The following is a 24,087-nucleotide window of genomic DNA, read 5'->3' as shown; positions in this document are numbered from 1 at the left end:
AAACTCACTTTGCATAAAAGCGTCATATAAAAGTAATAAATAAGCTGAAAATAATCTCAAGTGATGTAACCTGTAATCATATCACTTAAACTACATAAAAATGGCTCGTTCTGACCGCCATCTTACGTGCCCGTCAAATATGAGAACAAGGTGGAATACGGGCAGGCTGAAGATTGCTGTACTTGCTGCCTGAACAACAATAATAAATGCATTCTGTTTGTGCCCTGGGATAAGTGGCTAGAATATAGATAACCCCACACCATTTGAAGAACTTGGATATATTTCCTGGATAAGTATACGTGTATGTTGTATCGAGTGTTTGTTTTCCCTCATATTAAGATTGGCTGAGCATGTTATCAAAGTTTTACACTACACTGAAATAGCTACTGTAAGAACAGCTACAATTAGGCTTTCATCTAGTCTTGTCACAGCACTTCTCCTCTAAGTAAACATGAATGTTTTCAGCTGCAATCGTGATCAATCACCTTCCGTTTTTATGACACTAATGCATTTACTTAAATTCCAAGTCTTTTTGAATTATAATGAAACATTTGTTTACTGCTGTTGTGCTCCTACTTTTAAAGTGGATGTTTCTTTCATCTATTTTATTGGATGTGTAATTGTAAGTTACTGGGATTTGTCATACTTAACATGTTTTGCCCGTTCACAGGAATGCTTGATTGCATGTTTTGCTGAGGATCATATTATTTGATGAAGGTCTATTACTTAATTTTCTTAAATATTATATATTTTTTGAATCCAACTTCACCTGCCGTGGAGAATCTATAGAATCACCCGCAGAAAAAAAATAATTAGTTCAGCCGATAAACACAATCAACCCACCTAAATTAAATGAGGTCAGGGGCCCGCAGTTTATTAGAAAACGCAACGATACCTACACTTTGGGGAAGAGCCTTTGAACGCTTGTGAGCGGGTCGCGCGCTGACCATCCTGCACTTCAGGCGGGCTGCAGCAGGAGCGCTGGACAATGGGTGACGTAAATGCGAACACGAGCGACGGCGCGATGACGCAGGGGCCGCAAGAGTCCGCTCGCGCACTTCTGATGAGAGCCGCCACGCATCTTCAGCGTTTCGTTCGCCGAGTCCTTGTCCCAAAACTGAAGTGCCTTTTATATTAACCTGACAATGGAATACCACCAGAATATGTTAGATGTATTAAACAATTTTACATGCAAGTGGAAAAACACTAAGATTTCTCCCAGGTAGGTCAATCGTAAGACAAAACATGAAGCCAAACGACTACGTTAAATCGGGAGAACTACTTAATTGAGAGGCGCTTCTTTTCACCTTTAGTGATAAAGTTCGAAGCAGTGGTGAGGTTTCTTTGTTAATAATAGAATAATGATTTTTCGCTGGCACCGCTGGGTTGATCAGGTAGAGTGTTTATTCTTTATGATATGTCACAATTGCACGAACTTCACAGCATCGCGATTAACACAGTGTATCAGACCATAGCGTTTTTTTCGATGAAGGCACAACAACTGATGAGCCACCTTAAGCACAATACACGGTGACTATTCCTTTTACATCTGACAGCAGATTACGCCGATACACGTGTCTAGATATACTACACAAGAATACATATGCTCATTACAGCAGTCAACTTTGCTTCAAGCAATGATTGTCAGCTCATGTTTTTTTTAAATATATATATATTTCTTCGCCGTGAAAATATACCTTATTTTAAAAAGTGTTTCGTGCAGCTTGTTTCTGTCTTAACACAGATTACACCATATAATCGCAGGGCAGGCACCTCAGCGAAACATCTACATTTCGTGCACTTGGGTAATATAAGCGGTAACTTTCTAAAAAATACTTGTAGTACAAACGATTTACTGCAGACACCCGCACAAAATTCGCACAATGCAGAGGCACGAATATCGTATCACGAACGACACAGACTAATCCACATCTAAATATAGTATCACAGTATCATATTTGAATGAAGAAACATTCAGTAAACATCGGCCAATCTATGAGTTACAGCACTCATCACATTCGAGTGTGATTTTAAAAACGCTGAATATGGATAAGATTTTGAACCGTCTAACAAAAGTTCACGTCAGCGCTTCTGGATTATTGCTTAGCACTCACGATTTGCCTGTAAAATACAAAACAGGCCTACAATACAGGACTGCAATGACAAAACGTTACATTCGTAAATCCTTTTGGAAGCACAGTTTGTCTTCACGTTCTCCTAAAATGCTGTAAATGATCACTGACCACCCTGTATGCATAACCTGTACAAATGATCATTTAAAGGGCTGTAACAATCGCTGTACAAACCACTGCTGAGTAGACTATGTATGTCACCTCACACCTTACAGCGTATGACTAATTTAGGGGGGAAAAAAAGCAGTCAAAAGACTTTCCATATTCAGGAGAGAGACAATACTCTCACAGAGATCCTACAAGGGTTCAGATAACATTAAGGAAACTGATCCTGTCAGAAGTTCCTTTGGTAACATAAGCAATAATCTATAGTATGAGCGCATTTAGGTTTAAGGTAAGAAAACACAGATCAATGTCATTATATCCCCATGTTTCAAACAAGATGAAAAACAGGAAAAAATAAACAGATGTGAATACACCTTGCCTTTGGCTAAAAGGATGACAATCTGCTCTGAAGCTACATTTGCTGTCTCATTGCACAAGATTCTGCGACACATTTCAAGGGAGGATTCTGCAGCTCGCATACGACTAGCTTGGCGTCATTTAAGACTCGGCTATCAAAAGTTTCTCAGCGTGAGAGAGACGCGATCGCGTATAGACGGCCTCGCACCCTCATTAGCAACAGCAGCACAGCGGCAGCCAATCACACGTCCTCTCTGTGGATCCCCAACACCTCACCCCCCCTCCGCCACATGCATCCAAGTGTCCTGCCCCTCAAGTGTGGTCTGACTGACAGAAGTTCTGCTTGGACCTCCGCCTCTCTCTGGAGGGGTTCGGAAATGACCTTCCGTTCTGGGAGGCGACAGCCTTGGCCTCCGTGCAGACAGGGGGCACCTCTGGACACCCAGCTGACCTGCAATCACAAAACTCTGATATATCAGTGGGGAAAGAGCTTCTGTTTTGCTAAGAAGAGCAGATGAAAGCATCACGGCGCCTTTAAAAACGCCAGTCATCATGCGTCAGGCTAAGCTTTATGTTTATCGCGATAGGAGGATGCAAAGATACTTCAGGATAAGTGACACTCAGCAGAGCAGGAGTACCAGATAGTGAAGGCATTAAGGATCACTGTCTCACAGTATTCACAGGGCCATTATTCATGAATGGCTGTGTGCGCGCCTTGAAATTGACTAGCATCCCATCCATGGTGAGCCCCAGCCTTGTGTTCCCTGCATTGTATAAGCGGTTGGAAGATGTATGGATGGATTGTTTATGAACAGGGTTGCAAAGGGGCAATTTTTTCAGTAACTTTCCATGGGAAGTTGGGCTGCAAAGGGGTGGAAAATTTCTGGGAAACTTTCCATGGGAAATTAAGCTGGAGAATTTTGGGAATATTGAACTCTGTGGAACTCCAAACGAGCTGTCAGATATGGCAAAGTAAGCAAACTTTAGGAGTAACATGAATTATATTTAATAAGCTAAGTTCCCAATTATAGGCCTGTTATGGTTATGTTGCAGTGGAATGTCACACTAACTCAGAACAATACTGGTATCTCAGGTGCATCGTACGCAGTGAAATCACTAACCTGCTTTCAGCCATTCCACGAAGACCATTTTCAACAGGCTGGAACATCTAAAAATAAATAAATAAAAAACAACAATAACTACCATTAACAGAGGATCACTTCATCCAAACGAATTTCTTTTTACATACACACAACCGTTAAACAAAGCAGGGCTTAATAACTACACCTTGTGGCAAAACGGTCAGATGTGACACTGATAACTGATCCTTTGAAACGCCTGGCATAGAGTTACAGCTGGTGTTGCTGCAAATATATGGCTGCAATTTACAAGCACAACAAACACCAGGGGTTATATTTGTTATTTTTGTTTCTTATCTTTTGTAAACAGGTAGAAACAGGTGCACAAGCTTGACAAATCGGGCGATAACTGATTTAGCGAACGAACGCAAGTCCACTAATGTGCTGTTTTTTGTTAGTTTAACAAAACAGTGGAAATTTTTATTCACTATGCCTGAACCTTTTTTAGCCTAAGGCGTTCTCTGAAAAGGGGGCAATTAATTAAAACTCAGTTAAATTCAGTTAAATCCGTTTCTATTATGCATACATGACTTTTCAGTATTTAGGTGTGGCAGAAAATGAAAGGTTACTGTAGCTCTCCCTGACAGGATGGTTTGAAAGCTGACCATGTAATTCCTGCAGTGTCGCAGGTTCGAGGGGCCGTGGTAATATTCCAGGAGCCGCTCGGCCAGAGAGATGCGTTGCAAGAGGTTCTCAATGAAGTTCTGCAGGCGAACTTTCCCACACATCTCATGTTGAGTGGCGGCCTCCAGAAAATTATGAATCGAGATAACTTCCCTGCAAACAATTGACAATGAACGAGAGTTAGCGGAAGGAGGAACCAGGCTGGGACAGGCGGGCAGGGCCGGGGGCCGGTCCGTTAAAGCACCGCGAAAGGGCCTGACTGTTACTTCTCAGCGTTGCTTAGATGTGCTGCCAAAGCTTTATGAAAGACTTGCTGCCACTAAATTACAGCCACCCTTTAGAAGTCACTCCATCTTGGAGGACATACTTTCAATGCCATTTTTGTTGCCGGAATGCAGACAAGAGACTTTTTCTCTGCAATGAGAAGAAAAAAAACTGGGGGGTGGAGGGGGGGGGTCACAGCTTTTTTTTTCTGTTCTCAAGGCACCAGAAAGTTAAATGGGTTTTCTGGAGATCATACAGAGCTTTGCTCAGAATAGGGTGGCTGTGAAGTGTGATTATGGCAGCGCATTTAAACGGACAGTGGCACCGACGACCCCATAAAGGGATGTTAGAGTGACTTATGTGACCACATGTTCTGAACCCTGAAATTCTCACTCCTGATCTGGGCAGCATAACATTCAAATTTTAGTGAATGAGTGATAAATACTCCCTTGACGTAATTACTGAACGTCTAAGTAAAGTTAGCCTAAGTAAAGTCGGCTGTCTGACTTGGTAAATAAAGACTGTGAGCGATTCACAGAACAGGGCACATTCTGCAGAATTACGTCCCTGTCGGGATATAGATGGGTGGTGCCTCCCCCCACCCCAGACAGCTTGGAAAGCAAATGGGCCTCACAGCTCCTTCTTCTCCAGCTCCTGCTCGGACAGGGAGAGCCGCTCCCGCAGCCGGCCGATCTCCACGACGGCGGTGTCCACTTGCCGGCACAGCGCCCTCTCTCGGTCTGACACCTGCTGCTTCTCACGCGCCAGGTGGCGGAAGCGAGCGTGAGCGCGCAGCAGCTCCAGGTCCACCTGCGCCAGGTCCGTGCTGAGCCGCTGCAGTCGCCGCATCATGGTGCCGTTCGCCGTCCGTAGGGCCTCCTCCAACCTGCAGGGGGCGCGCACCTCCATGGGCACCATCTGGGCCAGACGGTAGCTGAGCGTGCCGCTGTCACTTCCCACGCCGGGCTGCTCCTCTCCCCGCTCCCCTACAGTACCCTCCTTCAACGTCCCAGCCGTCCCCGCAGATTCCGCCATATCTCCGGGCTCTGAGCTCTGGCACCGGTCGGTGCAACCCGTCACGTCGGCCTTCTTGTGCCCCCCCTGGCCATCGACGGGATCCCAGGCAGACGATGAGCAGAGGCGGTGCACTGTGTGGTAAGCAGGCTGGTGCTCCAGGTGGCCCCTGAGCGACGACAGGCTCCGGAGCCGCTGGCGCTCCCCGCACCTGGGACAGCGGAACGGCAGCTGCAGGAAGGCCACGCCACTAGGGGGCGCCACATCTTTGCACAGGAGCAGCTTCCTGTCACCTAACTTCTGCTGCATTTCATTGCCAACCTGAAACAGAATGGAGGGGAAAAAAATAGACAAACATCGCATCCAAGTTAAAATAACACAGCCCGATATTATTAACTACATGTCACGTGAATTTGCTTCTTAACGTTTTTCATGGCCGCGGAGTCTAATTAAACATAAACCACATGGAAGGGAATACAATAACAGGCAAATAAAACATGCTTCTTGGCCGCCGGACACGATTCCCATGAAACACCAGGAATGAGGAGAGAACCTTTTCCAAGCCACATGTGGAAGAGCCAAGAATGGAAGATCACAGCCCAAACTATACAGAAAACTGGGCATAATTAAACCATTTTGTTAAAAATCTTGTTTTGGGAACTGCTTTGAATTACATCTGACATAAAAAGGAGATCAAATATGAAATGATGGCAAATACATACAGTAACTAACCTTCTAATTTCATGTTGTTCCTCGTGGAACAGTTTAAAATAATTTTCACCAGTTCTCAGAGTGGATTGAAAATGACAGCCATTTGTGTAGTTAAGTGTTTTGTGCTGAAATATATCTGATTAAAAAACAGATAAGCATCATTTTCATTAAAGTATTGAAGTGATTCTGTTACAAATCCCAACCGTTTTTAATGGTTCTGCAGTTTTCAACCCAGTCTTAACCATGCTATTAAGACGCTTTGGTTATTATTTTTGGAAAGTTACAGTATATTTCCCCAAGCAGAGATTTAGACTGAAGACCTGATCTAATGACTTGGGACAGAAATAGTATATCTACTGGTATATAACAATCTAGGTTATTCCGTCTATTAGCTCGGTGTCACAATGCGCGTAACCCAGCCGCCATAATCTCCACAATGAACCCCGAAATGTTACAACGCGCTTCAATGCGATCAGGACGTAACAGGTAAATGTTGGCAACATGTTGTATATCTGCGACTGCGGGCGGACTCTACGGACTAAATTAAGGTGCAAAAATAAGCATCAGGCCAGTGATACATCTGTGACATAACGAGATGCATTGAGTTTCATTTCGCAAATACATTTTTAAAATAATATTATTTACCATACCTCTCAGTTACCATTTTGAGTTTTCATGGCTTAACCGCTAACGTATCTTACAGTTTCTATAAAACTGGACGTGCTTAATCTATTAGGGGGGACTCTAATCATTTAACATCACGCTTCCCAATAGTGTAATCCTGAGTAGAGAAGCTTCAATGTAACATAAACTACATGTTTCACAATATCTTTATATACGACCAAACCAACACAGACCAATTATCTGGCCAATATGCAAACATGCATCAGCGCTGCATATTTAAATTGGGCTATTAATATTACGTAATTGTTTTCGGATGTGGAAAATTGCGCCTTATATCTTGTAACCACACGAATACTAAACTACATCACACATGGAAAAAACACGATCATAGTAATAAACTTAACCATCACATACCACTCCGTGCTCCCGCACATCATTAACTCGGCCGTCGCCGAGTGAGACAGACAATCGGCCGGAACCACTGTGCAGATAGACGGGGGGGAGAGTGAACATGGGCACCGCGATAGCAGAAGGCAGGAGTACTCTTCAATAAAAATTCACCTGAATATTACATTTTTTAAAGCATACAAATCTCAGAGTGAATTATGCAAGTGGAATATCTCCCTAAAGCCTTTGTCCATATTCATTTACAATATGGTACGATCCTTCAGCTGCTCCTTCGTAGACGAACTTTAACCCTTGCTGTCAGTGACGGCACCCGGTGGATACTGTGACGAAGATTGAGTATCCATCCATCCATCCATCATTATTATTACCTTGTCATATATGCATGGCATAAAACATGTATGTTTTATCAGTTGTATGAATTGACCCAAATACATTACAATGATCGGCCGTCTTTTTTGTTAAAACTGTCAGTGTTAAACGACAACCCAAAAGTACTTTGTTTAGATTAAATAGAAATTAAATTAAAAGAACTATGCGAAGTGAACTGTTTTATAAATACAAAATTTTCACTTATTATGAACCTAGATGATAAGAGCAAAAGCAAAGGTTCGATGTGATTTATAAGTCTGGCAGTTTTTATACCTGAGATGGCCGTTCCTCTGGGTAGTAGGGTAATCCTTGAAAGTTCTATCCCATATTTTTCCTTACCTTTACACTAAACGCAGAAACACGTTTTAACTGTCTCTGACCCCCCCAATCAAACAGCCACGAATGGCAGGACACCTTAGGCCTAACATCTACATACCTTTGCTGGTTTTGTCCCTTCCCTCCTCTCCCTGCTGCAAGAAAGTTGGTGACATAAGTTGTATTTGCTCAAGAAAACAAAAAGAACATCAAGAGAGAGTTTGGGAGACATCATCGTAAGGCTGAATAAAGGTCAGAACGGATGGTCAGTGACGTAGGGATGGGATCGTAGAGGTCAAAGATCTTTGGTGAGCTGAGGCACATCCACCTCTTGCCACTTGATGGATGTGATGGAGTTACAAGTTTAGAGCCCTAATTAGCCAAGCTTCTCGCACCCAGTGGGGTTTGAGTTTACAGCCCCTACTGACCAGTGACTTTGGCCGCGTCTTTGGTGTCACTGCTGAGGGAGATGTTCCATTCCATGATAAGCATTAAGACCACGTTCTTATGGAGATAATCAGATAGGGATGCATAGGCTTTTGTAGCCTGTTAGGGGACAGATGCAACGTCAGATAAGGCCTATAAAGTACAAACACTGCAAGCTTTTCTAGCGGATGAAGAATTTCCCAGAAATAAACTTGCCCACGTTGTATGTTTCATTAATATAAAGTTACAACATAAGGCTGTAATAATAATATTGTGAAACAGAGTTTTCCACTGTGGGAGACTTTGGCGTCCCACCATTGGCATCTTGTCCAGAGTTGTCCTCGTCTTGTGCCCTATACTGCCTGAAATATCTCCCCCCCCCCCAGCCCACAGCCCTGCACTAAGTGGTTGGAAGATGGATTGATGGATGCAAGAATGGGACTTCGGTTACCGTCCATTTCACCTTTTTTGTGGCCCCACAGCAAGTTACATGGAGGAAGACCTATTACTGGTGTAGCTTCTAGAAAATTACTATGTGTGAATTTATATGCTTGAGGTACAAACCTCAAGCATGTTTGTGTTTCTTAAAATATTTAAGCCCGTCCGTCTGTCTCGAGATCAGCTCGAGAGGCGGTTTCAGAAGTCCTGGCTGAGTTCAGATGATTGGCTCTTACAGTCTGAGGTCTGATTCTCAGCCCTGGTGGACTCCATTGATTACTTCACCAGAAATGCAGTAACCTGCTTCGCCGGAGAGAATTAAACTTAACTGGGCTACTATAAAGCCTTTTTATTAAAGCTATACATGAAACAGTTAAACTGCTGGCTGTGTTGGCACCTCAACGCAGTATGTAAATAGTACTCCACTCAAATTAATCTGTCACTCAGGTATTTAATTTTCCATTGTCTACGAGCTGTTTTTTAAAAAGTCAAATTATTTTGTCATAATTATTGCTGGCAGTGTACTGATGACCAGAAAATTAAGGACTGTATGTTATATTCCATTCCTGCCAGTATATCTAAATCGTCCAAAAAATTTAGAAATGTCAGGATAGATTTTGTCATGATTAATTGACAGTTTAATAAAACTTAGCAACCGCTGTTCTAAACAAAGCAATATGTCTGTGTGTTCCGAGTGTGGGGCGTAGTTATTTTGACAGATCTGGTTTTTCTTTGCCACGTTTTTTCAACTTGCCTATTTTTTTCTTGTCATAATCGCTGAAGTAATATACTTCGACTTAAAAAAATCCTTATACAAGGTATGTCAAAGTGAAAACAGTGGAATTATTTGCCAAAGTTGAATTACTTTCAGTTAATTTTAATATTTTAATGCAATTTTTTTTTAAGCCTTCAAAACGTTTTGCTATGTAGAAATGTATGTTCCTAATTATAATTGTTGGAATTAAATTATCCTGTTGCTATAGATTGGACAGTCTGAAAGAGTACCTTTCATTGTCCTCAAATGTTGGCAATACCAAAGTTACCTTAAAGGGGGCAACTTAGCCTATAAACACTGGAAGGGTTTTCAAGAACAGGTGTATGTATAACTGGATCACCATCCTGTCAGCATTACACATGGGGGCCAGTGTGGAATTTCACACCCTTGATGAACTGTGTTTTCAGGCCTTTCCTTAAAAGGACAGGACCGAGGAAGACCAGCAAAGGCGTGAAGAAACTCACGAGGCCCCGAAACATCATCCAAGAAGCTCTCAGTAAGGCAGCATTCATAATTCAGCAAGGGCCACGGCAGGACGGCTGACTCTGGTATTCTGAAGCCACACGCTGCAATGTTGCCTCATTGAAGTAATTATTTGGAGGGTATGTCACCCCACAGGGAGGTTTTGGGTATAAATCAGACGGGTAATCCAAACGTCTTTTAGCAGTGGCCATCAAAGCAAGGAACTGTTAAACTTTGGCTTTGGGGAGGAATAAAACTCTGCCCCCTGCTGGACAAAGGAGGAACACCTTTAAACGATGCAATATGGTGTAAATATTCTCATAAACGCTACTCTGTCGGCTAATGACTTAAACGTTAGCATTTGTTTTCATATTTAGGGGTGTTTTGAAATGGCTTAAAAATTACTTAATAAAAAGTAACAGCTTTAAAAGGAAAGCTAAATTTTAATTGCTCCCCAAGCACAATGTTCTTTTCTCACACAAAGCAAGGCTCTGCCGCCTGATGACAGACAGAGGCGCAGAGGTGTGGGTGAAGATAAGAGAACTTGCCTTCCTGTTATTTTCAAACTGGCTGATTTGTAAATTAGATGACATAAATTGGCAAGTTCTTATGCAAAATAAAAAGAAAAGTTTTTTGTAAAAGGTTGCAGCTGCGGCGAATTAAACTTGGACGTCGCTTCGGACAAAAGCGTCTGCTAAATAAATAAATGTAAATGTACATGATAGAAACACATACTTCGCCTGACCCCTTTCTTTGCCTGACCTCACACTGGACGGGACGCCCTACGTCAGACCTGAGACATTCAGCGTCTGGCACTGTGATCTGTGGGCTGTGTTCTCTTGCAATGCAGCACACACACAGTGTACAAGTTCCACTGTGTCATTTATAGATCTGGGCTGAGCAGCTTGCTAAGGGGGGGGGGGGTTAAACAACGGACTAAAACCCAGCGACTGCCATTGGAGAGAGCGGCAGCCTATTGTCTTATTGGGGCGTCTGCAGAAATGTGGTCTTACTCTTGATTCAGCAGCACGTCTCCATGACAAACTCCTGCCCAGAGTCTCCATGGAGTTTGGCCTTTACCTCCCCCTGCTCTCGTACCTTCCAGCTGCTTCCCCGCATGAAATGTGTTACTACTTCTAGGACAAGGAAGCATCTGCAAGCAGGGGCCAAATAACTTTCCCGGGGGCCCTAGGCTGATATGGGTAGGGGGCCCCCCTAAGAGAGCCATTCAAGCTATTTTCTGGAGCTGAAAAAGAAACGAGAGCGAATTTCAAAGTGATGGAAAATCTATAATACGTTAATCAAAGCACAGGGAGCCAGGGGTGAAACTTACTGATCAGGGTGGGGGCGGGAATTCTGTCGGTACGCAGATCAGGGAGGGGGGTATCGCACCGCCAGATTGATTGGCCATATTTATTAAGTATAACTACCCCCTCTTTTGCCGTGGGCCCATGCAGTAGCTTAGGGTAGCCAACACCTCAGTCTTGAATTTTTTGTATACGTTCATTTAATTGTGTTCTGTCTACGTCGGTTCACAGTTTGTCTACCACTTTAGCAGGATCGTATCGAAGACACAGGAGATGTAATGTTAGTCTTGTATCTTTACACTGTTTTCTTCTTATGCTTGTCCCAGTTAGCTTGCCAATGAAATGACTGGTTGTCTACCACTAGACACCAGTGTGAACAGAAAGCTGGGTAGCGCGAATCTCAAAGCAGGAAAAGTCCATTTCAGGCGGGACTAGGGGACAACTTCGTCTATCCTGCAAACTAAAAAGGCAAATAACAGACTTATGTTACTATAATTAAAATGATCGTATTATCTTATATCCATAAATATAACTCCTGTAATATATTCTGTCTTCGTGGGGCCCCTAGATCTTGGAGACCTCAGGCAGACGTTCACCTTTGACGTAAGTCTTCCCCTGTCTGAAACCACGATGATGGCAGATCTATGGATGCCTACAGGGCCAACTGTAGGGGAGTGGGGGCCCCTGGACTAAAGCCATTGTTGGGGCCCTACTTACAGCAAAATGCTGCTGTTACGACCTGAAAAATGCTTGGGGCCCGGGTAGCATCCCTGGTCAACAGCGCACACAGCCCTTGGATTCCATAGCGCCGTGTCCTGTAAGTAACCTTAAAGAGTATCGTCCGATTTTTGTGTTTTAAGAATCCAGTGGCAGCTCTCTGCACTCTGCTGTGTCATGTACAGAACTGCCAGCTCGTTCTGCTTGGATGAGCGAAATGAAATCGCCCCTAGGTTGAGATCTGATCTTGCTACCTCCCCTGTTAACAAGGCATCTCTTATACAGTACAGTATGCTTTACGCAGCTTTAATCCTATAATGCCTATATTTCACCTCAAATATAACTTGCAGTTTTTTTTATGTGAGGTTTGGGAACAATATATGTCTGGGCCACGTACCCATGCAGTATGTCAAACCTGTTAACCTTATATATCCAAGAAAAAAATAGAGGGGTTAGGGTTAGACAACAACCGGGAGGATTACGCAGGACAAACAGTCAAAGTTCTAAGTGTCCTTTGATGTCCTCATGGCAGGAAATGAGAACTTTGGCACTGGGTATAGTGAGCCATCAGAAAGCATATCAATCGGCAGCCTTATTCAAAGGGTCAGCCATGAAAGAATCTCACAAAGTAGAATATGAAGCGTTCGGTGAATAGAATCCCTATTTCATGGGCCAGAAACAAAAATACAAGCCAATATTCAGCCACATTTTGTTATTCCATCATTTTTTTTTGTAACTGGTTTCTCTTTGGATGACTTGCAGATCTGGAGCAAGCGATGTTTATGATGTGGTTTAATTTTCTACAGCTGGGGGTCTGCAAATAAAATTGTTCTTTCACACCCTCAGGGTTGCAGGGGGCAGTGAGTGACTCAGCAGTCTAGGTCTCTGTGACCGCGATGGTGATTCGACCCCTGACCTCGGCAGAACAGTCACCTGTCCATGAGCCTTGAGCAAGGCCCCTAACCCCCCAGCTCCAGGGACACCACACGCTGGTTGACCTCACACTGTGACCCTCAAGCTATGGAGAACAAGATGGGGCAGGCGAGGAGAAGAATTCCAGTGTATCTGTACTTCTGCAAATGAAAAAGGTCCTACTGTACTGTACTGAGTTCAGGTTCTGTTAGGGGAAGGTTGACATGAGTTTGCTCTATGTTCTACATACATGCAGTTCTATATCGCTGCTATGGACACGTGGCTGTGTTTATGCACAGATGCAAGCGTTGCAATAACCAAAGGTCCGATACCCTACCTTGTGCCCAGTGCATTCTGGGATATGTTCCACTTTACAAATGCAGTTTTCTGACTGTATTCCTCCAGGCTGGATGAGCTAACGTCTCACTGAGGTCTTGGCATGAGAGTTAACATCCTGATGTTCACTTAGATTCACAGCTAACATTACTGACAACACCACTGCATAAAGCCCATGGACTCTGAGGCTGGAGTTTCAGTGTGGGGGGGGGGGGTGCCATAACTTTTGTTAATGCTGCGCCACCCACAAGGGTCTTGGTGAGCTTGTTCCACTCTTATCGCCCCAGTTAACCTGCAAATCCACTGCTAGGGCGACACAGAGCCTTTGAATTTCAATGATCTAGAGGGTCAGTGCTCCAACATGTTTCGACTACATAAGCACTGAGCCTGAGGTATAATGTACATTATGTGGATCTGATTTTTGGTGCAGCTTACCCAGGAAGCGATTGTGTAGTTTACCGTTGCATGAGGAACGCGGAGAACCTCCTACTTACCCACATGTAGGACCTCATCAGTGATTCTCAAAACCGCAGATTGACTGAGATCCTCACTGGAGTCCACTGGCTGAGAAACATTAGCCCATGGCACAGCAGAAGAGTGTGATGTCATCATCCAGTGACAGAGGCAAACCCACCTCCAAGAGCACTGTCACCTAGATGGCAGCGTCCTTTAGCTGTCCATGGAGAGGTCATAAATGCACCATCTGGTTTCCCAGCAGGCACAGGAAAAAGTCCTTCAGGGGGTAAGATTGTCCAAAGGCGTATAGCCCGCTCATAACAATTAAGTTTCTTCGCTGGGTTTTCAACTTTGCGGCGTAAAAAAGGCATCGAACTGTAAGCCTCAGAAACTAACCTGTAAACAGGATATACAAACCACTATATCTGTCTCATTAAAATGACAGTTTCGCCTGACAATGTTTTTCGTTATGATTCTACGCAGAAGTAAAACCTTCAGGATTCCTGAGTGCATTTGCTGTTATTATCTCTCCATGCGTCAAACATTTGTTTGTAATTTCGCTTTCAGTTCGGCTTGCAACATTCAGCACTTCAGCAAACAGAAATCACAGGCCTGTTTTTACAAGATAGCGCGCCTATGAAAGATTAGCATGATTAATAGTTCGGCTCTAACAATGAGAAGACAATTGCCAGGCTGGGGAAATTGTGCAAAGTGCACTTTCTCTGATTTCCAGCATTGCTCTTGTGGAATTAATCAGCTTTTTAAAATCTTATTTTCATACATAACACATCTGGTCCATCCTGTATAACTGTTTTTCCTGGCAGAATGTCGCACTGTGGTTTCGTCAAGCCTTCTCTCAGCCCCCGAGCTGAGCTGAGGACTGACTGGATTTTATTTTCTGTTCTTCCAATCCAGCTACTTTCCTATTCACTTGAATATTGAACGATCATTATTTGCACAGCAGTGCAAGTAAAACTAGGTTAAAGGATAATCTGTATCTATATAGTATACAATATAGCTCCTTCAGGCTGAACACATCTTTTGTGTTTGTTTTTAACACGGGTCTCGGGTTTCCTTCATAAAGCGGACCCAGACTTGATCAGAACTGGTTCAGAACCGGTTCAACAGGGTAACCAAGACCAGTCACTGAGGTCACCTGAAAGAAGAAACAATGCAATGGGTGTCCAGGATCACAGTCAACAACAACAAAAAAAATGGCTTTAGACAAGGAATTTATGTCTCCATTGTTTCCAAATTATCTCATCGAGACCTGATATTAAGAACTAGCTGGCTGCAAAACAGAATCGTCTTCAGAGTAGCCAACTTTCGGTTAAAAAAAATTTAAAGAAAAACAAGAAAACTTAGGACCAGCTGGCTGGCTAACTATTGTACCTGGATATTCAAGTGAATTACTGTAGTAAAATGCTCTGTGCCAGGGGGCAAACATGGTAAATGGCTAAGAAAGCAAGCAAACAAGACATCTGCCAGGCAAATAAATATCAGCCGGCCAGAAGCACAAACATAATTCTGGATTCACAATAAAACACGGTTTAAAAAAAAAAACACACACACACACACTGTGCTGACATCGCTCGTCCAATAATAATATCCCGGGAAGATTAAGGGGACTAAAGTATGGGTGGGTGAATGGGGGGAGGGGGGGGGGGGAGAATCTGCCAAGAACCACATTCCTGTGGTAATTCTTTTTGTAGATCAAGCTTTCCGGAAACCGATAATAATTCCAGGAAGAAACCCGGGAAGGTGATAGTAAATTCAACACAGTGCATGAAAAACAAATAAAAAACAGTAAAAAATACAAGGTTAATATTCAGTGTGAATAAGTTGAGCCTGCCGGTGCCGGTGTCCTGGGAGCTGAGTGAGATTATAGTGGATTGTTGCGCTGCACCATTTCACATCTCCACTCTCATGCTATGCTTTTGGCCCCTTTGGTCACATGCTGATACAATCATCCATGGCTGCCTTAATAAATGACATCACTCGCTAAAAATACACCCTGCCCATTTGAGATGCTGTACTCCATTTGGCCAGTCTTGGCCAGAACAGATAGCGTTTGGCTGCCAGGGATGCGTGACTATATGACTGCAGTAGCCAGGTGTGGACAGCAGGGGGAGCTATGCTCGAACTGCAGCTCTTGCGGGGTTGCAGAGGCAGAGACAGGCTCGCTATCTATTCTTCAGATTTAGCATTCCATTCATACAAACCACTCCCTTCTCATTTTCATAGCACTGGCCTGTGTTTTATTTTTAACTAAATATTATTGGGAATATGGGGGGAGGTGTTTGATGTTAAAGGGAAAACCAGAGAACAAAGCATTCATGTTTGCTCCAGGATAATAAAAGATAATGTCTAAAAAAGGAGCTATGGCTGGAATGACTCAGGCACTGGGCTCCCAGTGAAAAACGACAGCACCGCAGAGAGTAAAACAGTCATTGCGGGCTGTTAATCAAGTCACGGTTGAATTACTTTCATTTAAAATTAATTTCCTAGATGAATTGTACTCGCGGTTCCCAAAACACTCCAATAATATGCCTGCAAACGGACGTTAGCAAACACGGAAGTAAAAGCGGTCATCATCAGACGCGAATCGATAGTAAATGAAAAATGTACATAAGACAAATTAAGTAATGATAAAAAAAACATAGATCCACAAATTGAACAAATTCACCAGGTGCTTTGTAGGATATATCACATAAATGTGTGTGTCCATTCATTCGGTCTCTCCACTTCTTTAAACCAGTGCGAAACACTCCCACACAAACACACACCACCATGCACACTAAGGGAGATTTAGAGACACATATTTGCCTCTGGACTATTGGGTGAAATCATTTAAACAGTAGATGGGAACAGTCCACACACAGATCTATGGCTACAATTAAACGCATCACCCAGGATCCAGGCCTCAATTCCGCACAATGCATTGTACCGTCTATATATAATATTGCCGATATCCATCCATCTTCACTAACTGCTTGTCTAGTACAGGGTTTCACTGAGCCAATCCCAGACAGAACAGGGCGTGAGAGAGGGTGCTCCCTAGACAGCATGCCAGTATAAACATATAACAGCATATAACATGCATAAGTCATATAAGCACAAGGATTGGTGAAGCTGTACACTGACAGGCAATGAGGACGGATATAGATAATCTTTACGCCAGAGGCCCTAAAATGATAGATTAGCTTCACCATTAAAAGTGCATTTGAACAATCAGAAAAACAACATCGCTTGTTCAATATCTTTCTTTCTCCCCCAAACAATGAAGATTGCTTCCTGGTTCTGTTTCAGCACATTCCTGCAGTCTGTGCAAAATTAGTTCCTGTGGTCCTAACACTTTAATGGACTAAGCCATTTGGGGGGTGGGCGCGGGGAGGGGGGTGGTTGGAAGCGAGGCAGTCAGACTACTCTACAAAGTAGGAAAGAGGCCAGTCTTAATTTAACGCAGTGCGGCTCTCGTGCTTAGCCGCGATTGCTGGAAAGTGCCACACTTACGATCCGCTGTGGCGTTCTGGGACGGCTAAGACCCCCTCCGTGGTTAAGCCATCTGCGTGAGCTTAAACAGGTCTGCAGAGCTGTAAATATCCACAAAGACCAAGAGCGACGGTGCAGCATCCCACTGCTGAGTGAAAACACATTGAAGTTAGGTAGTAAAATATTTTAATTAAATATACAGTGGATCATAAAGTACAAAATATTTCGCCAGCTATGTGATCGGGATGCTAATGGCACATAGTATCAAAAGCATCTCATGAAGAACAGCCTGGAAACATAAAATACAAAACCAGCAAACTGAGTGTGGATAATTGGCTCATTCATAAATGTAGTGTTTCAAACCTAATAACCTTAAAACAGAACTAAATAGTGTTACCAAAACGACTTTTACTATGTACAGAATCACAAAATAATAAAATAATATCAAAGGCTAAATATGACTAACAGAAGTGTACATTATTTACAAAAATACAGACAAAGGGGTATTACACATCAGTAAACAAGTTTGTGTTATGGGAGCTTGAACAGCAGAGAATGAACTTTAACCCCTGGTCACAAGGGACTACAACAACGTCGTACTGCAAGGGGGTCCCGAAGAACTACTGGCAAACATTGTAATTATAGGGCAAGAAAATTCCCAGCATGCATCACAATCATAGTGAATGTTGTGAACTAGACTAGGTGCGCCCCCATCCTTAGAGTGTGTGGCCTAGTAAAATTGCCCAGCAGTGATTAATTTCTGTGTACGTGCATACTGTAACAACATCAGGCCAGGTACACCCCCCCCCCCCACCCCCGTCACAATTCCCAGTGTAACATATTTATGGCAAAATACAGAAGGAGTATGGATTCCAAGATCCAACTGTCTCCACTTCAACATTCTGTTGCATCTAATTTGTTCTGTTTATATGTAATCTGTTCAACAATTCATATAACAAAATTATTAAAAGGCACCAACCTTTCGAAGCAGAAATGGGCCAAACCCAATTTCATAATGTTTATATTGATTGTTTCGAATTAAATATATCGCGTCCACATGATCTCCAGGAATATCAATGTTTTTTTTTTTTTAAGGTCATGTGCAACCATAGCAAATGCAGTGCAAACTGGAGAAACTGCAGCCTTGTTATGCTTATAAAACAGTTTATTACTCGTTTTAAAAAATATTACATAGCAACCTTGAGTGTTTCTCCAAAAACTCTGGAGAAAATACACTTTAACTATTATATACCCCCTCTACTCCCGGCCCACTGACACATTAAAACAGAATTACTCCTGACAACAGGAGATTTTCAATCATGTTGACTTAGACATTTTTTTTTTTTTACCCAAATCCTTTGTGCAAAAGAGTTACATATGCCACTGGTACTTATCACTGCTGACAAGCATTTTCCAAATTACGTTTTATTACATTACATTAAAACCAGTTGCCATTGACTGCTGTCGTGATGTAAAGCCTGCCCCCTCATTCGCTATTATTACCCTATTCGGAAATCTCGTCTTGCTCCTTGAAAGAGAACCTGGCTTGTTTAAGTGCTCTTAGAACGAACCATAGTCTTTAAACATTTTTCTGGTGAAATCGTTCAATAATGGCGTAGTTCCTGAATTGTCTTCTGGGAAAAAAAAAATAGGAACAAAAAAAAAAACTCGCACCTGCAGGAAAAAAAAACAGTATCTGACTCGGAGTAGTCCGTTACATTGCACTTCTTTTTCACACGAACAAAATCTGAGCACATTGTCGTTTTTAGTTCAGAGCAGTCAGAAATTACAGTAGCTAGTGAACAGAACAGAAAAAAAAAATGCTGCAATAATTTCGTTTTAGTATGTACAAACGCCTCAGTCCTACAATTAACAAACTTAATATAACATCATTCTGGTAGAGACAAGTCAGCTAAGTACGGGGGGGGGGGGGGGGGGCTTTAGGGGATTAAACATTCTGTGAAAAGCTCTTCACATTTCACCACTGAAATTGGAGATTCCTGATAGTAAACAGCTCTGTTTTTTATTTACACTGAACAAAATTATATACTGCAAACATGGTTGCATTCAACAGTATGTAGTCTCTAACAGTGACCCCTGGGGGTTTGAAATGAATTTGCAAACTACCACTGCAGATCTACAATTAAATAAAAAAAAATACAATAAGGAATAATATTTAAATGACTATTGAACTTTTCCAACAGTAAACCTTGGTTATAGTTTGCAGTAACAGTGTTCTTTAATGTTTCATAGTGTTTGAAAGGAGAAATCCCATTTCCCATTGTAATGAAACTGCACTGTGCATTGCATTGATTTGTCACACAACTTGTTTTATACTTTGGATATGCAGCCATATGATCCGAGCTATAAATTCTTCTGCCCGGAGCCTCTGCAGCCTCCACAGTTTTCGAAACGAGAAGGAAAGACTAGATCTACAACTGGCGTTACCAGGATGGGACACGATCAGCCTGGTTGGCCCATATAATCGAAGAAATGTGCAAATCATGAAGCATCAGTGGCAAAATCGGGTGCAATAGGGGGACCGTTCCCAGTCTCAAGCGTCTTCAGTCGTTAACTGCCAGCTGTCGAACTGCCTAGCTGGTACCGCCATGCTCCGAAGGGTAGGGAGATGGGGGTACGTGCAACCCACATGTGAGGGGGGGGAAAATGCCACGCTGCTTAGGCGACGGGATCGCCAGGATGGTTCGCTCATGAGAGTTTGGTGCTGGGGTGCACAGAGGGCAGCTGGGGTGGGGTGAAAGCGGGCTGGGCGTTCAGGGCAGACATAGGGTACAGGCCGTGGTGCAGGAGGTCTCCGTAGGAGGTTCCCACGGGGTGCCGGTACAGGTGGGGCGGGTTGGCGGCGGAGGCGAGTAGCTGCCGGCGCATCATGAAGGAATGGATGGCGAACGGGGGTACCAGTGGAGAGATGACGGCCTGGTTCTTGAAGTACTGCAGCGGGTGCGAGTAGCCAGCCGGGATGTGAGCGCCCAGGCCCTCACACACATCCTGCACCTGAGATACAAACGCTCCGGGGTACAGTGCTGGGAAGATGGGGGAATGGACGGGGAACTTGTGGCTCTCCACATAGCTGCTGATGTGCATGGCGTGTGCCGGCTCCACCGGCTTTATCCCCTCAGCCTCTAGGTCGGGTGTCTTGGTTTTGCCAGCGGCGTCCTTCACCGAGTGCATGGGCGTCACAGCCCGGATCTTCTTCTCTGGGGGCCCGTTCTCCAGCTCCTCCAGATTCCTCTTCAGAGGCCGGGCAGCGCCAACGTTCTGCGGGCTGCTTTTGGCACTCAGAATGGGCCGTACCATCTCCTCCATCTTGTACCCCATGATGTCCTCCCCACACCCATTCTGCGTACAGCCCGCACTTCTAGGGGGAAGGTCTATGCCCTTTTTAGGGGGGGTCATAGTCATGGGAGGAACACGGCAAGCCCTGGGATGAAAGTCAATATTTGAGGTCTGATTGTTGGCCACCTGAAAGGGAGGGGGGTTGGTCTTCACCTCTTGTTGGATTACAGAATGGGGTAACCCACACAGAGAGGACTTGGAGGGGGCCAGACTCTGTGACGTGGATTTAGGAAGACTCAGATCTGTTGGCTGGTCTTCCGATGGACGTTCTCTTGGAGAAACCTTTTCCTTTTGACTCAAGTGAGTGCTATAAGTCAAAGCAATATTGTCAGGGCTGCTGGGAGGGAATCCCTGAACAGTGTCACAGTCTCGAAACAGCGTTTCTCTGCTCAAGTACTTGGTCAGTTGATCCTTGCTCAGGTGGTGCTCAGTCTGTCGGTAGAGGCTGTGCAAGTGAGGGGAAGAGTAGAATTCGTTCAGAAAGCTTGGTACCTTGGTGGGCCGCAGCACCTGCTTCTCTGACGACTTCTCGACGTCGTCTCGGAGCTCGGGTCTCAATAGAAATGGTTCTACCACGGAGCTGACCTGAGGTTGGGCAACCTCACATGTGAACGGCTCTGACTTCCCGCTTGGGTCACGAGGCAAGGTTTCGCCTGAAGGTCTTCTCTCCTCTATGGTCCGTGTCTTGAAGCTCTGAGCGTGCTGGATGACAGATGGTCTGTTGATCACCACAGTCTCTGTGTTGGACCCCAGTGGGCTCTGTAGAGCAGGCGTGTCCTCAGTGCTGCTGCTTGTGCATTTTGTGTTGATTAATGGTGGAGGTGCACCAAAAGAATAGTTATTGGGCAAGGCAGTCCCACTGACCTGGGACAAAAACTTCTTTTTAGCCAACGGAGACATAATACCGGAGTTTCCTCTTGGATACGCAATCGGAGTGTAGTTAAAAGAGGACTCATCCTTGCTGGTGAGCTCCCCCTTCGCTTGGGCAATTTCCGGAAATGAGAAGCTCTGGGGTGGCTTCTGCTTCAAGGTGGGTAGCACCATGCCGACGTGACTTTGGGTTTCCTTATTCACGAGGGGATCCACCTTGCCCACAGAACAGGGAGCAGCACGGTCCAACACACCATTCTGCAGCTCCTGTGCGCATGTCATGGGTAATGGCTTGGGATTTGCCTTTAAGAATCTATCACCTGTCTCTTCCGGCAACTTGGGACTGAAATTATCCAAGATTTCGGGGTGCTTGGCTAACGGCTGAGAGGATAGTATGTCCCTGGTGACTTGGTCAGTCTTGGCATTCTCCCATGGTGATGTACAAAGCAAGGCCTTCTCCCGTGCATTGCTGCTCAAAGCTTCTTCTTTCACAGTGAGTTGCAACTCCTCTTCCTCATCTTCCTCCTCCTCTCCAGACTTGACCTCCTCCTTGGCAAAGTGCTGGGCCTCTGGCTTCAATTCAACGCATTCTTCTTGACTCTCCTCTTTGTCGTCAGATGCCTGCAACCACAAAGAGTTATGTTAGTCACTGGGAGCTTGTGATACTACTCAATGACTTTCACAAGCAAATATAGTCACCCCACTGTCAAAGTTAAAGTAAATAATCCTCCAAACAGATGATTCAAGTCAAATGTACTTAACTAAACCTGACCCCAGAGAGTCACATCCTTCACTGGGAACCATATTTGCAAATGGCTAACATCAAAGCAATCACTGCTTAAGAAGTTATATTGAATATCCACCGCTGACAGATGACTTGAGTGTTAAGTACACCAGGAGTAAGTTGAGAAAACAGTACTTTCCAAACAGGAATTACGTCTGTTCTCTTAAAATAAAAAGCTGCCCGAAATGACATCTGGATTGAAGATTAGATTGAATTTCCAACCAATAATCAGAATCGGCCTATTTATTTGCATACTTCAAGCTAAAAACCTGAGATCTGAGGGCTGCTTTGGCCTTTCTGACAAGTTTATTCTATATATTTTAAGGTTTGACATAAGCTGAGTCCAGGGACAGGATACAAAATGGCATTTTCAAACATTTCAAAGCAGACTGCCAGCCTGCCTATTCATAATCCCTGATACAGAAGCTTGGTGGATGTTTTAAAAAGTATCTCTTCTTAAATTTTGTTCCTTACATTCTCTGGGCCTGTTACCATCTCCAAAGATGAATTTCTTTGAAAAAAAAAACAGGTGTAACAACATCCTCAAATAACAGGAAACACCCATGCACAATATGCAGTGTGACGCTGATTGCGATTTTTCTTTAAGTATGAAAATGAAATCCCCTGTTTTGTCACATATAATGTTTCTGTGCATAGTTCCTGCAGCTGTGGTCTTTGTGTGGTTGGCAAGATCTGACCCCCTATGTCACACTAGGGCTTGGCTTGCACCACACTGGAATGACAAGACCTTTCATGTTTGTTGATACTCTCTCACAAACTGTAGGCTTTTAGTGCCTGGTGACTAGCAGATATAGTTATACACCACTAATAGGGTGTGTCTGGTTGTTGACAACGAATGTACCACTCAAGACTCACAGCTGTCTAACTCTACTCAAAATATATGAACTTCACTTACTATTTTGTAATTCTCTACAGAAAACATGTCCATGTGCTGTACGCAGTATGACCATAATGCAAAATTAACATTTTTAACGTTCTTAAAATGCACTCTCATCCGACAGAGGGAATGTTTGTTAAGTGCTTTGGAGTTTTTAAACCCCCTCTGTGTTTTTTTGTCTTCCTCAAACTGAATAGTACATTTACATTTTGTACTTACCATGTACAATCAATTATCTCAAGAGGCTTTCAAATTACTGAAAATACCAGAGCGATGAGGCAGGCATGTCACTGGAAAACTCGTCAGGCCTTACAACAGGCCTCTTTGTTTCCACACTATAGCCCTATTATTCATTTCATGCACTGCAGAAATTAATATATGCCTTGTAGCTGTTCTAAAATGTGTCTAAATTTGACACTTCAGGAGAGAATTCAAAAGGCCTTTTCAACTCTTTTGTAATCATTGGTTATTCATGGAAAAATAATAACTCAATTTTCTTTTCCTTCCAGTGCCGTATTCTTTTTCCCCCCCTATTTATGCTTAACTGGAGAGACATTTGCAAATCACCAAGGATTTATTGTTTTTTTTTTTTTTTTATGGGGTGGAGATAAAAATAGCACGCGGGGCTTATGTAAGAACAGGACATGGCATCTTTTCATTCTCCGCACAATAGCCCATAAAATATGCTCAGAAACACTTTTCGCGGCGACCACTCGCCCGTCCTGGTGCACGGCGGACGGAGCGCGGCCGGTTGTAACGGACGTGACGTGATTTGAGGAGGCGCGCCCAGAGCAG

At 43.7% G+C, this 24,087-nt stretch overlaps 2 protein-coding genes and 1 long non-coding RNA gene across 6 annotated transcripts in view; 1 reads left to right on the top strand and 2 right to left on the bottom strand.

The window, feature by feature from the left end:
- Positions 1-1,385: 1,385 nt before the first annotated feature.
- znf365 (zinc finger protein 365) lies at positions 1,386-14,387 on the bottom strand. Of its 4 annotated transcripts, none has more exons than XM_048987192.1 (5): positions 13,930-14,387; positions 5,256-5,956; positions 4,339-4,510; positions 3,716-3,762; positions 1,386-3,045 (listed from the first exon to the last, which is right to left on the bottom strand). In XM_048987192.1, the coding sequence occupies exons 1-5, from the start codon at positions 13,945-13,947 to the stop codon at positions 2,907-2,909; spliced, it is 1,077 nt and encodes a 358-aa protein (XP_048843149.1). In that variant the 5' UTR covers positions 13,948-14,387; the 3' UTR covers positions 1,386-2,906. The 4 variants fall into 4 exon arrangements, with proteins under 4 accessions (XP_048843149.1, XP_048843148.1, XP_048843151.1 ...); XM_048987191.1 differs by lacking the exon at positions 13,930-14,387 and adding an exon at positions 7,385-7,502; XM_048987194.1 differs by lacking the exon at positions 13,930-14,387 and adding an exon at positions 6,997-7,301.
- LOC125715533 (uncharacterized) overlaps positions 14,081-24,087 on the top strand; it is a 57,842-nt gene continuing 47,835 nt past the window's right edge. The window contains exon 1 of the long non-coding RNA XR_007384093.1: positions 14,081-14,177. This is a non-coding gene — a long non-coding RNA (uncharacterized LOC125715533). The remainder of the gene's footprint in view (positions 14,178-24,087) is intronic.
- The window catches only part of arid5b (AT-rich interaction domain 5B), a 62,831-nt gene continuing 56,296 nt past the window's right edge, over positions 17,553-24,087 (bottom strand). The window contains exon 10 of the mRNA XM_048987190.1: positions 17,553-22,231. Coding sequence (XP_048843147.1) covers positions 20,093-22,231 — 2,139 coding nt within the window. The 3' untranslated portion in view covers positions 17,553-20,092. The remainder of the gene's footprint in view (positions 22,232-24,087) is intronic.

The sequence above is a fragment of the Brienomyrus brachyistius genome, chromosome 20, assembly GCF_023856365.1.
Source record: "Brienomyrus brachyistius isolate T26 chromosome 20, BBRACH_0.4, whole genome shotgun sequence".
NCBI lineage: Eukaryota > Metazoa > Chordata > Actinopteri > Osteoglossiformes > Mormyridae > Brienomyrus > Brienomyrus brachyistius.
The sequence above is the reverse complement of the archived record's forward strand: the minus strand, read 5'-3'. Positions and strand labels throughout refer to the sequence as shown.

Coding starts and splice junctions, on each gene's coding strand:
- znf365 (XM_048987191.1), bottom strand. CDS start 7,483: ATGTTCACTCTCCCCCCCGTCTATCTGCACAGTGGTTCCGGCCGATTG. Junction 3,763..4,338: donor GACACTGCAGGAATTACATG/GTCAGCTTTCAA, acceptor ATTTATTTTTAG/ATGTTCCAGCCTGTTGAAAA. Junction 3,046..3,715: donor CGTGGAATGGCTGAAAGCAG/GTTAGTGATTTC, acceptor TTGTGATTGCAG/GTCAGCTGGGTGTCCAGAGG.